At 40.2% G+C, this 12,306-nt stretch overlaps 1 protein-coding gene across 2 annotated transcripts in view; it reads right to left on the bottom strand.

Annotated features, from left to right (window-relative positions):
- ZAP70 (zeta chain of T cell receptor associated protein kinase 70) overlaps positions 1–10,514 on the bottom strand; it is a 298,385-nt gene extending 287,871 nt beyond the window's left edge. For both annotated transcript variants that reach the window (XM_073655156.1, XM_073655157.1), the window contains exon 1: positions 10,380–10,514. In XM_073655156.1, the coding sequence (XP_073511257.1) occupies positions 10,380–10,425 (46 nt within the window). In that variant the 5' untranslated portion in view covers positions 10,426–10,514. The remainder of the gene's footprint in view (positions 1–10,379) is intronic.
- Positions 10,515–12,306: the final 1,792 nt, after the last annotated feature.

Genomic DNA, 12,306 nt, shown 5'->3' with positions numbered 1-12,306 from the left:
TCAGTCACAGGTGGTTTTAACTAGCTCTACCAGCCCATACATTGTAGGTTAAAAGCCCAAGCAGAGACATATTGTCCATACAGGCTTACAGCCCAAGAGTGGCATATCCAGTGGTAGTGTAGCGTAGTTTCCCATCATACGAAGGTGACCTTGTCGTGGTTGATGGGCACACATAAATTGGCCAAATTATGCGCAAAAAAACTTCATTTTTCAAAGTGACATTAGTCCAGATACAATATTTCTTATATTTTCATGTATGGAGTGCCGAAGTTCTTTTTGCAATTGAGATTACTTTTTTCTTCAGAGCACCCGAATAGACCAGTGAGCGACCCCTCTCTTTTTTCTATTAATCATTTTTGGGATCCCGCTCCTGGAGCATTGCAGCAGGTACGTGTTCACACTATTAGAAGTTTGACAGCCTTTTTTCTGACCATGTGTCCCTCCCATTCAGTCACAGGTGGTTTTAACTAGCTCTACCAGCCCATACATTGTAGGTTAAAAGCCCAAGCAGAGACATATTGTCCATACAGGCTTACAGCCCAAGAGTGGCATATCCAGTGGTAGTGTAGCGTAGTTTCCCATCATACGAAGGTGACCTTGTCGTGGTTGATGGGCACACATAAATTGGCCAAATTATGCGCAAAAAAACTTCATTTTTCAAAGTGACATTAGTCCAGATACAATATTTCTTATATTTTCATGTATGGAGTGCCGAAGTTCTTTTTGCAATTGAGATTACTTTTTTCTTCAGAGCACCTGAACCGTCAGCAAGACACTATTACTGTTTTTTTTATGGAAAAAAGGCAAAAAGCTGGATAATACTGAGATTTGAACTGTGGAACTGCAAAACCAGTTATAGTTATCTGGCCTACACCAAAATCTTTTAAACAGATATATTTGTGTCTGAACAGTCAGGGAGACACTATTACTATTTTTTTTTACTGAAAAAAGGCGAAAAACCTGGATAATACTGAGATTTGAACTTTGGAACTGCAAAGCCAAAGTTCTAGTTATCTGGCCTACACCAGAATCTTTTATACAGATATAATTGTGTCTAAACAGTCAGCAAGAAACTATTACTGTTTTTTTTACGGGAAAAAAGGCCAAAAGCTGGATAATACAAAGATTTGAACTGTGGAACTGCAAAACCACAGTTCTAGTTGTGTCTGAACAGTCAGGGAGACACTATTTCTGTTTTTTTTACGGAAAAAGGGCCAAAAGCTGGATAATACAGAGATTTGATCCGCGGAACTGCAAAACCACAGTTCTAGTTATCTGGCCTACACCAGAATCTTTTAAACAGATATTTTTGTGTCTGATCAGTCAGGGAGACATTATTACTATTTTTTTTTATGGAAAAAAGGCCAGAAGCTGGATAATACTGAAATTTGAACCGTGGAACTGCAAAACCTAAGTTCTAGTTATCTGGCCTACACCAGAATCTTTTAAACAGATATATTTGCGTCTGAACAGTCAGCGAGACACTGTTACTGTTTTTTTTTTTTATGGAAAAAAGGCCAAAAGCTGGATTATACAGAGATTTGAACCGTGGAACTGCAAAACCACAGTTATAGTTTTGTGGCCTACACCAGAATCTTTTAAACAGATATATTGGTGTCTGAACAGTCACAGACACACTCAATTTATTTTTTTTTTTTGGGGGGGGGGATACCAAAAGGTTAGTAAGATGCGTATTTGTACAGTCTGACTGAGGGAAAAATAAAATTTAGATGAAAAAAAAGGATTTTTCCTGGCCCCTGAGACCGGGAGATAACTCTAGCAATTTGACGAGCAGGAGCATAGAGGACTGTAATGCACTGTTTGCTGGTATAACCACTGCGTCTCCTATACAGCCTGCCTGCCTGATATCTGGGATGGATATTAGTCCTGAGAAGGACTGTTTGTTTGATTTGGCAGGCTTTAGAGACCCAACACTACCTATTTCGCACTATATATCTCTCCCTAACTCAGCAGCACTCTCCCTACACTATATGAACCAGAAAGACCATAGGTATTTTCAAAACCCCAAAGTAACATAATCAAAACACCATATGTTAGACTAAAAAAGATCAATGCTTTATTTATATATTTTTTTAAAAAAAAGATAACACATAGGTGTAAATAACATGTGTGAAAGGACATAACATGAGCATGTGACGCAGCAGGGGGTAGATAAAGACACAGCTGGTATCCAATTCACATTGGACCTATAATAGGTCACATAGTCCAACCCATACAATCCATAAGTCACAAAAAATGTGTGCAGAAAAAATTATAGAAAAAGTTATAATGACATAGATCAAGTGACCTGTAACAAGTCACAGTATAGACAACCATCAAAAGTTTTTTCAGCAACACATAAAAAGTACAAGCATCACATGGAAAGAGTTAAGTAAGACATACTTAGTGAAAGTAAATAGATAACCAGCAGTGCCAGGGGAGGCCCCGACACAGCTGGTATCAAATTCACATTGGACCTATAATAGGTCACATAGTCCAACCCATACAATCCACAAGTCACAAACAATGTGTGCAGAGAAAGTCATAGAAAGAGTAATAATGACATAGATCAAGTGACCTGTAACAAGTCACAGTATAGACAACCATCAGAAGTTTTTTCAGCAACACATAAAAAGTACAAACATCACATGGAAAGGGTTAAGTAAGGCATACTTAGTGAGAGTAAACAGATAACCAGCAGTGTCAGGGGAGGCCCCGACATGTGTTTCCAAACTTCCTCAGGGGGCGTGGTGGGTCACGCTCTCCCTACACTGTCTGATCTGTGTCCAAGATGGCAGCGCCCGGTTTTAAATACTCGAGGTGACGCTGTGTGGCCAGCCAATCACTGTAATGCCCACAAGCAACATAGCTGCGGCATTACAGTGACTGGCTGGCAATCCCTGCATGTTCATTGGCTTTGTAAAGAGCGCCAAACATGCAGGGCGGAGACCCGAGCTCCGGCCCGAGTAACCCGGAAATGCTCGATGGTCGCCGAACATCCCGAGTAGCGAGATGCTCGGGCGAGTACCGAGCAGTGTCGAGCATGCTCGCTCAACACTCTTTATTACTATTATTATTACTATTATTACATATTGGATTATGGACTTCACACATTGTAAAGACAAATATGTTACAAATAATTTGCCAACTGATAGAATAAAACAGCTAAGTATTAATTGTACATTTTAGAGTCATATATAAGTAATATACAGTATATATTTATACAGTGGGGAAAATAAGTTTTTGATTCACTGCCGATTTTGCAAGTTTTTCCACCTACAAAGAATGGAGAGGTCTGTAATTTTTATCATAGGTACACTTGAACTGTGAGAGACAGAATCTTAAAAAACAATCCAGAAAATCACATTGTATGATTTTTACATAATTAATTAGCATTTTATTGCATGAAACAAGTATTTGATACAATAGAAAAACAGAACTTAATATTTGGTACAGAAACCTTTGTTTGCAATTACAGAGGTCAGACGTTTCCTGTAGTTCTTGACTAAGTTTGCACACACTGCAGCAGGGGTTTTGGCCCACTCCTCCGGATCTTCTCCAGATCTTTCAGGTTTCAGGGCTATCGCTGGGCAACATTGAGTTTCAGCTCCCTCCAAAGTTTTTCCATTGGGGGTCTGGAGACTGGCTTAGCCACTCCAGGACCTTGAAATGCTTCTAACGGAGCCACTCCTTAGTTGCCCTGGCTGTTTGTTTTGGATCATTGTCATACTGGAAGACCCAGCCACGATCCATCTTCAATGCACTTCCTAAGGGAAGGATGTTGTTGGCCAAAATCTACGATACATGACCCCATCCATCCTCCCTTCAATACTGTGCAGTCGTCCTGTCCCCTTTAAGAAAAGCACCCCAAAGTATGATGTTTTCCCCACCATGCATCATGTTTTGGGATGGTGTTCTTGGGGTTTTACTAATCCTTCTTTTTCCTCCTAACACGGCGAATGGAGTTAATACCAAAAAGTTCCATTTTGGTCTCTTCTGACCTTCTCCCATGTCTCCCCTAGGTCATACAGATGGTCATTGCTGAACTTCAAACAGGCCTGGACATGTGCTGGCGTGAGCAGAGGGATCTAGTTTGCGAGTGTGAACGAGCTGCGTGTGTCCGGAGCGTAAGTGCGAACGAAAGTAAGTGTGTGACTTGTTTTTCAGTGACTTTGGATTCAGGGAGTTTGGAAGGGAGGACTTAGGACTGAATTGCTGACTGTATTTCATTCTTTCTTTACTTTACTTTTTACTTAATTAATCTACCTGACCTACTTATCTGATTCCCCCGTCCATACTTGATACTTAATTGATCCCCCGTCCATACTTAACTGATCCCCCGCCGATATCTAATTGATACACTTGCACATCCCTAGTTGATCCCCGTCCATACACCTATATATAAATAATTGTGTTTTGTACTTGTATATATACTGACTGTATCCCCATATTTAGAATGACGTCCATTTTGGCCGGAGCCGTGCAGTGTACATCTTGCGCAATGTATGCATTCCGTGAGCAACCGCTCGAGGATCCATACTGCTGCGAGAGATGTGAGCATATCGTGCACTTGGAAGCCCAAATTCTGGATCTAAGTGCTCAGATAGCGGTACTGAGGAGCATCGACAACATGGAACGGAGTTTGCTGCTCACCGAGCAGACACTCAATGGGTCAATACTGGGGGTGGAGCATAGAGGGGAAGTGCAGGCTGAACAGGCAGGGAGCTGGATAACAGTTAGGAGGGATAGAGGGAAGAAGTATAGGAAGGCTGGTTCAGAACCGGCATTATTGGAGCACGACAGATCCTCTGACCGCCGGGGGAGTGTATGCTCCAGTAATGAGGGGGAGGGGGGAAGTGTAGGGCAGGCAAGACAGGTTCTGGTAGTGGGTGACTCTATTATTAGGGGGACAGACAGGGCAATCTGTCACAAAGACCGGGATCGCCGAACGGTGTTCTGCCTCCCTGGCGCTCGAGTCCGGCACATCGCGGATCGGGTTGACAGGTTACTGGGTGGGGCTGGCGAAGACCCAGCGGTCATGGTCCACATCGGCACCAATGACAAAGTGAGTGGTAGATGGAGGGTCCTTAAAAATGATTTCAGGGACCTAGGTAGGAAGCTTAGGGCAAGGATCTCCAAGGTAGTTTTCTCAGAAATACTACCAATCCCGCAAGCCACACAGGAGCGCCAACGGGAAGTTAGGGAGGTGAATAAGTGGCTAAAGAGTTGGTGCAAGGCAGAAGGGTTTGGGTTCATGGAGAACTGGGCCGACTTCGCGGTCGGCTACAGGCTCTACCGTAGGGACGGGCTGCACCTCAATGGGGAGGGTGCAGCGGTGCTGGGGAAGAAGATGGCTAATAGGTTGGAGGAGTTTTTAAACTAGAGACGGGGGGGGGGGAAACCAAGGAAATAGTTGGGATGTGAGGCAAGCAAGGGGGAAGGGGAGAAGTGAATATAATGAGGGTGGAGAGGGGGGTGGGGATAGTACAGTTAGATCGTTAGAGAAGAATAGGATGCTAAATAACCCCAAAGTTTTATCTTGCATGCTGACCAACGCAAGAAGCCTGACCAATAAGGCGGATGAGCTGCAGGCGCTTATATCGGAGGAGAGGTATGACATCGTAGGTATAACAGAGACTTGGCTAGACGATAGCTACGACTGGGCGGTAAATTTATTAGATTATAATTTATTTAGAAGGGACCGGAAACAGGGGAAAGGCGGAGGAGTCTGCTTATATGTAAAGTCATGTCTAAAACCCAGACTAAGGGAAGATATAGGAGAGGGAGAAGAGGGGGTCGAGTCCATGTGGGTAGAGATAGAGGGAACTAAAAATAATAATAAAATATTACTGGGGGTCTGCTATAAGCCACCCAATATAACAGAGGAGAATGAGAATCTGCTATTAGGACAAATAGACAAAGTAGCAAAACATAATGAAGTGATTGTAATGGGGGATTTCAACTACCCGGATATTGACTGGGAAACAGAAACCTGTAGATCTCAGAAAGGAAAAAGGTTCTTGACAAATATTAAGGATAACTATCTCTCCCAACTAGTGCAGGAACCAACGAGAGGGAAGGCCGTGTTGGACTTAATATTGACTAATAGGCCTGATAGAATAACTGAGGTACAGATAGGGAGGCACCTAAGTAATAGCGACCATAATATTATCGACTTCAAAATGCCCTTCAGTAGGGTTATCAATAAGGGAACAACAAAAACATTAAACTTTAGGAGGGCGAAGTTTGATCAGCTGAAAGAAAGCCTTCAACTTATTGACTGGGACAAAGTTCTTAATCAAGGAAATACGAATAGTAAATGGGAAATCTTCAAAAGAATTCTGAATACTCAGTGCGAGAGGTATATACCGTATGGGAATAAAAGGGCCAGAAATAAGAGGAAACCAATATGGTTGAACAAGAACGTAAAAGGGGCGTTAAATAGCAAAAAAGAGGCATTCAAGAGATTAAAACAGGAAAACAGTAAGGAGGCACTAATGTGTTACAAGGAAAAAACGAGAACCTGTAAAAAACAAATAAAAATAGCGAAGGAGGAAACAGAGAGACGTATTGCTAGGGAAAGTAGATCAAATCCCAAACTGTTCTTTACGTATATAAATAGTAAAAGGATTAAATCGGATAATATTGGACCGATAAAAAGTGAGGAAGGCAAAATCATAGAGAAAGATGAGGATAAAGCTAATCTATTAAATAATTTTTTTTCGACAACTTTCACAAAGGAAATAGAACTAACAGGAGAAATGAGAAGTGACAAGCTTAATCCTCCACTAAGTATGACAAATCTAACCCAAGCTGGGGTACAGAAACGCCTCAGTAACATTAAAATAAACAAATCACCAGGACCTGATGGCATACACCCACGGGTACTAAGGGAACTAAGTAATGTGATAGACAGACCATTATATCTTATATTTAAGGACTCTGTTGAGACTGGGTCTGTGCCACTTGATTGGCGACAGGCGAATGTAGTGCCAATATTCAAAAAGGGAGCGAAAAGTGACGCCGGAAACTATCGGCCGGTGAGTCTGACGTCCGTTGTGGGCAAAATTTTTGAAAGCTTCATTAAAGAGGCAATTACGGAGCATCTTGATGCTAATAATCTTTTAATCCCGAACCAACATGGATTCATGAGGAATCGCTCCTGCCAAACAAACCTGATTGACTTCTACGAGGAGGTTAGCTCTCGAGTAGATCAGGGGGAACCAGTGGATGTCGTGTATCTCGACTTCTCAAAAGCGTTCGATAGCGTGCCACATAATAGGTTGGTATACAAAATGAGAATGATGGGGCTGAGGGAAAATGTCTGCAAGTGGGTAGCTAACTGGCTAAAGGATAGAAGGCAGAGGGTGGTTATAAATGGAATATACTCAGATTGGGTAAGCGTCACTAGTGGGGTACCACAGGGGTCTGTACTAGGCCCAATGTTAATTAATATCTTTATTAACGACATAGTCAACGGGATAAATAGTAAAATATCAATATTTGCAGATGACACAAAGTTATGTAAAACAATTAATACAAAAGAGGACAGTGCAGACCTACAGAGGGATTTGGATAAGCTGGGTAGGTGGAGCATTAAATGGCAAATGAGGTTTAACGAGGAGAAATGTAAGGTCATACATATGGGAAGGAAAAATGGAAGTCACCAGTACTCACTGAATGGGAAATCATTGGGGAATTCAGAGATGGAGAAGGACTTAGGCATCTTGATTGATAGCAAACTAAATTGGAGTGCCCAAAGTCAGGCCGCTGCTGTAAGGGCAAACAGGGTAATGGGATGTATCAGAAGAGGTATAGCTGCAAAGGATGAGAACATTGTTCTTCCACTGTACAAAGCACTGGTCAGACCACACTTGGAATACTGTGCTCAGTTATGGGCCCCAATATATAGAAAGGATATAAATGAGCTTGAAAAGGTACAAAGGAGGGCAACAAAATTAATAAAGGGAATGGAGGGACTGCAATACCCAGAGAGGCTGGCAAAACTAGAACTATTCAGCCTGGAAAAGAGAAGGTTGAGGGGGGACATAATAAATGTGTACAAATATGTTAGGGGACAGTATAGAGATCTTGCCCGGGATTTGTTCAAAAGGAGGGATATTACGGTAACAAGAGGGCACTCACTAAGACTGGAAGAGAAAAGGTTTCAGCACCAGCATAGGAAGGGGTTCTTTAAGAAGGGGTTCTTTACGGTAAGAGCAATGAGAATATGGAATTCACTGAGTGAGGAGACGGTAATGTCGGATTCACTACACCAGTTCAAGCGGGGACTGGATGCATTTCTAGATACCAGGCAGATTTCAGCATATACTTAAAAATAAAATAAAATAGTAGGTTGATACAGGGATTTATTCTGACTGCTGGTTTCAGAGTCGGGAGGGAATTTTTCCTCAGGTGAAGATTGGCTAAATCATTTGGGGTTTTTGCCCTCCTCTGGATCAACTTTAGCAATTGCAGAACTAACAGGTCGAACTTGATGGACGCAAGTCTTTATTCGGCTTTACAAACTATGTTACTATGTTACTATCTTGCGTACCCTGCAGGGTTTTAATCCATGACGGCATAGTGCATTGCTAATGGTAATGTTTGAGACTGTGATCTCAGCTCTCTCAAGTCATTGACCAGGTCCTCCTGTGTAGTTCTGGGCTGACTCATAAAATTTCTCAGAATCATCCTTACCCCATGAGGCTTGATCTTGCATGGAGCCCCAGACAGAGGAAGATTGACAGTCATCTTGTGTTTCTTCCATTTTCTAATAATTGTGCCAACAGTTGTCTTCTTGCCAAGCTGCTTGCCTATTGTCCTGTAGCCCATCCCAGCCCTGTGCAGGTCTACAATTTTGTCCCTGGTGTCCTTAGACAGCTCTTTTGTCTTGGCCATGGTGGAGAGGTTGGAGTTTGATTTATTCAGTGTGTTGACAGGTGTCTTTTATACAGATAAAGAGTTCAAACAGGTGCAATTAATACAGGTAATGAGTGCAGAGTAGGAGGGCTTCTTAAAGAAAAACTAACAGGCCTGTGAGAGCCAGAATTCTTGCAGGTTGGTAGGTGATCAAATACTTATTTTATGCAATAAAATGCAATTTAATTATTTAAAAATCAAGCAATGTGATTTTTTGGTTTTTAATTTTCAGATTCTGTTCCTCACAGGTGAAGTGTACCTACGATAAAAATTACAGACCTTTCCATTCTTTGTAGGTGGGAAAACTTGCAAAATCGGCAGTGTATCAAAAACTTATTTTTCCCCACTGTGTGTGTGTATATATATATATCTGTCTATCTATATGTATATATAAATACTGTACGTATATTGCTCTCAGTTTTCTAATTTTGTAGATATAATACCTAGTAATGGCCAACAAAAATAAGATAAATGATTATCTTTTTTCAACTGGCTAACTCGGTACCAAACCCTTTTTATATACGCATATAAATATAGATATACATATGTAAAAACACACAATTACATATACATATATATACACACACACATAGAAAGCTTGAGAAAGGCTCACACGCAGAGCCGAAAGGTCACCATTATGAGCCATTAAAAATTATTTTCACTTTTCTAAACTAGTGTTTTGCCTCCATTACTTTTTTATTATATACAAGGCTTGGACCTTGCCTGGGAGGCTGGTACCTAAATTCCATTGCTGGTGTTGTTTCTGCTTTTTTTGTTTTTATATATACACATATATATCTATATATACATACATACATATATATATACACAAAAATATCAATATATATATCTGTATATAAAAATATATATACATATATATATAAATATTATACATAGACACACCCCTTCTCATTATCTGATTACATTTTCTTATCAATCACATGAAATTATACATCATTGTTCAGAATTTTTAAAAAATCAAGTGTTTATGAAGGAGGCAGAAATGTTTTATCGCACAGAATGTCAAAAACTGGTGAATTCGTATCGTCAATAAAAGCTATGCACAATTTCAGGAGTATGGTAGTTATTTTCTTAGACTACCGAAAAATGTGACAAACAACTTCAAGGAGAAAAATACTGCTGGCTTAGATGCATTTGGTTTTCTTGCCATAATCTTATATGAGTATCTAGACATTCTTCCTCTAGTACTGACCATTAAACCAGTGCTGGTCTAATTTGTCCCTTTGACCAGATTCTTTTAACCTCAATCTATTTCTATCATTAGCTCTTCAAACCTGACCTTTTAATTTTTACTGTTAAACTTTCTCTAATTTCTTGACTCTCTCGCTCTTGGTGATTATGGCCAATCTTTTAGTCAAGTGCAAATGTGTTCCCCATATACTGCTCCTAAATTATGCTATTATTTTCTGTAACTATATAGTTAGGAGCGTGATTACCTGAATCCTGTGATAAACTCTTGAAAGTGTGGGGTCGTGCAGGCATTTAATGAACAGTCTTCTCACATCTGATTTTAGGTGCCTATACCCTCATTTCAAAGAAGGGGAAGAGAAGGAGGAGCAACACGAACCTCAGAACGCAGACAGCAAAATATAAGCTTGATGACTTTATAAGATACAGAAATGCTCACACCTGCAGAATTCACCCCTGACTCTGACTTGTTAAAGTTCTGTAGAAATCGAATACTAAGTTGTACAGAAATTCTATTTCATGTGTTTAGTAACAGATGACATTGTGGAATGGTAAACATATAACCTTAAAAAATTTTTTTTTTTCCTGGCATTTACCTAAGAAAAAAACATGTCGGATGTGCAAACCCACATTATACACTTTACACTCATTGGCCTAGGAAAGTTACAGCTGAATGTCACAGTTCTGTACAAACCATCTACTTGTGAAAAAGGTTAGTTTTATGTGATGAGTAAGATATGATTATTTAAAATGTTAACATACCATATTAGTGAAATATACACTATTAAGTAAATAAATTAAATATAAATTATTAATTAAATATAGATATGAAATGTCCTCCCCATGTAATATGGGCAGATACTATTTTGGCATGTAAAGAAGGGCTGGAGGATGGACAGATACTATTTTTTGTATGTAAAGTAGGACTGGATGCTTACCTATCAAACTATGCAGGCTTTGACTGGCCCACCTGGGGACTGAGACATCCCCTGGTGGCCCCCCAGGTCCTCATGGGCCCTTGAGCCAGGGATTAATGGTCACACTCAGACCGTGACTGCCCCAGGATGGAGAGGACCCAGCTGGTGCCATTGCTAGTTTCATCTGGATGTGCGTCCCTCAGAAACTAAAGGCCCATTTAGATAAGCCGATAACCAGGTACGGGTGTTCATTAGAACACTTGTTCAACAATTATTGGCTTGTGCAAACATGACAGCGATCACCAAATGAATTAACAAAATCCTTCTTCATCAGATGATTGCATCATTCATGCCGGCATTAAAATTATTGCTATAGGCAGCACATTGCCCTGTGTAAATAGGGAATGTCTCGCTGATAACGATGATATTTTATGTATACAGAAGAATTCTAGTCGGCCTCCACAAACAAGCCAATACATGACAGTCGATCGGCTTATCAGCACGTGGAAATAGGGAGATTTTTTTCAAAGGCTTATCTGTTTTTATATTGTCACTATTTAATCTTATCTAAGAGTCCAGAAGCACAAAATAGATAAAGAAATGACTCTGCTCAGGCAATCCTAGTCTAAACAGTAAAGTTAATCAGCTACAATAAAAACAGGAGATATCATTTTTTCTGTCTGCTCCATTGGTATGTGAAAATTGGTACAGTTTATGAATTTTTTTTTAAATGTGGATAATAGCAAAAACTAAATAAGAAAAAAACCAAAAAACATTTTGGAAACATATGCTTATAATAGAATACAGATTTAAATCTTCTGATGATATTTAACCTTTGCTTTATTGTATTGCTGGAGACCTAGTAAAGGTAGGTTAGGCACACAATACACACAAATAAGGCTCTGTATATAGAGGGTATCTCCTCTATCACTCTTTAGTTCATACTTGTCCACTCCCACGGAAATAGGATTTGACCTGCACTATGTGGTATGTCTAGAGTTGGGGAAAAAATGGACAAAGTGATGGGAAAGAGATAAAAAAAATGTCTTTGCGTTCTTTTCTACAGAAATTGGATGTCATGTTGATGGAAGAAATGGTCATGACGGTCTGGACAATATGGAGAGGAAAAGGGAAAATTAACAACTTTGACCAGAGGAGGCATCAATCGTGAGTCACTAAACTCATCTGTATTGTATACAAACTTAAGGGCTAAAAAGCACTTATATAAACTAGTATCCAGTGCTATATGCTCGCTGTA

The sequence above is a fragment of the Phyllobates terribilis genome, unplaced genomic scaffold (assembly GCF_046119375.1).
Source record: "Phyllobates terribilis strain yellow unplaced genomic scaffold, ASM4611937v1 Scaffold_1__5_contigs__length_1240528914, whole genome shotgun sequence".
Taxonomy (NCBI): domain Eukaryota; kingdom Metazoa; phylum Chordata; class Amphibia; order Anura; family Dendrobatidae; genus Phyllobates; species Phyllobates terribilis.
The sequence above is the reverse complement of the archived record's forward strand: the minus strand, read 5'-3'. Positions and strand labels throughout refer to the sequence as shown.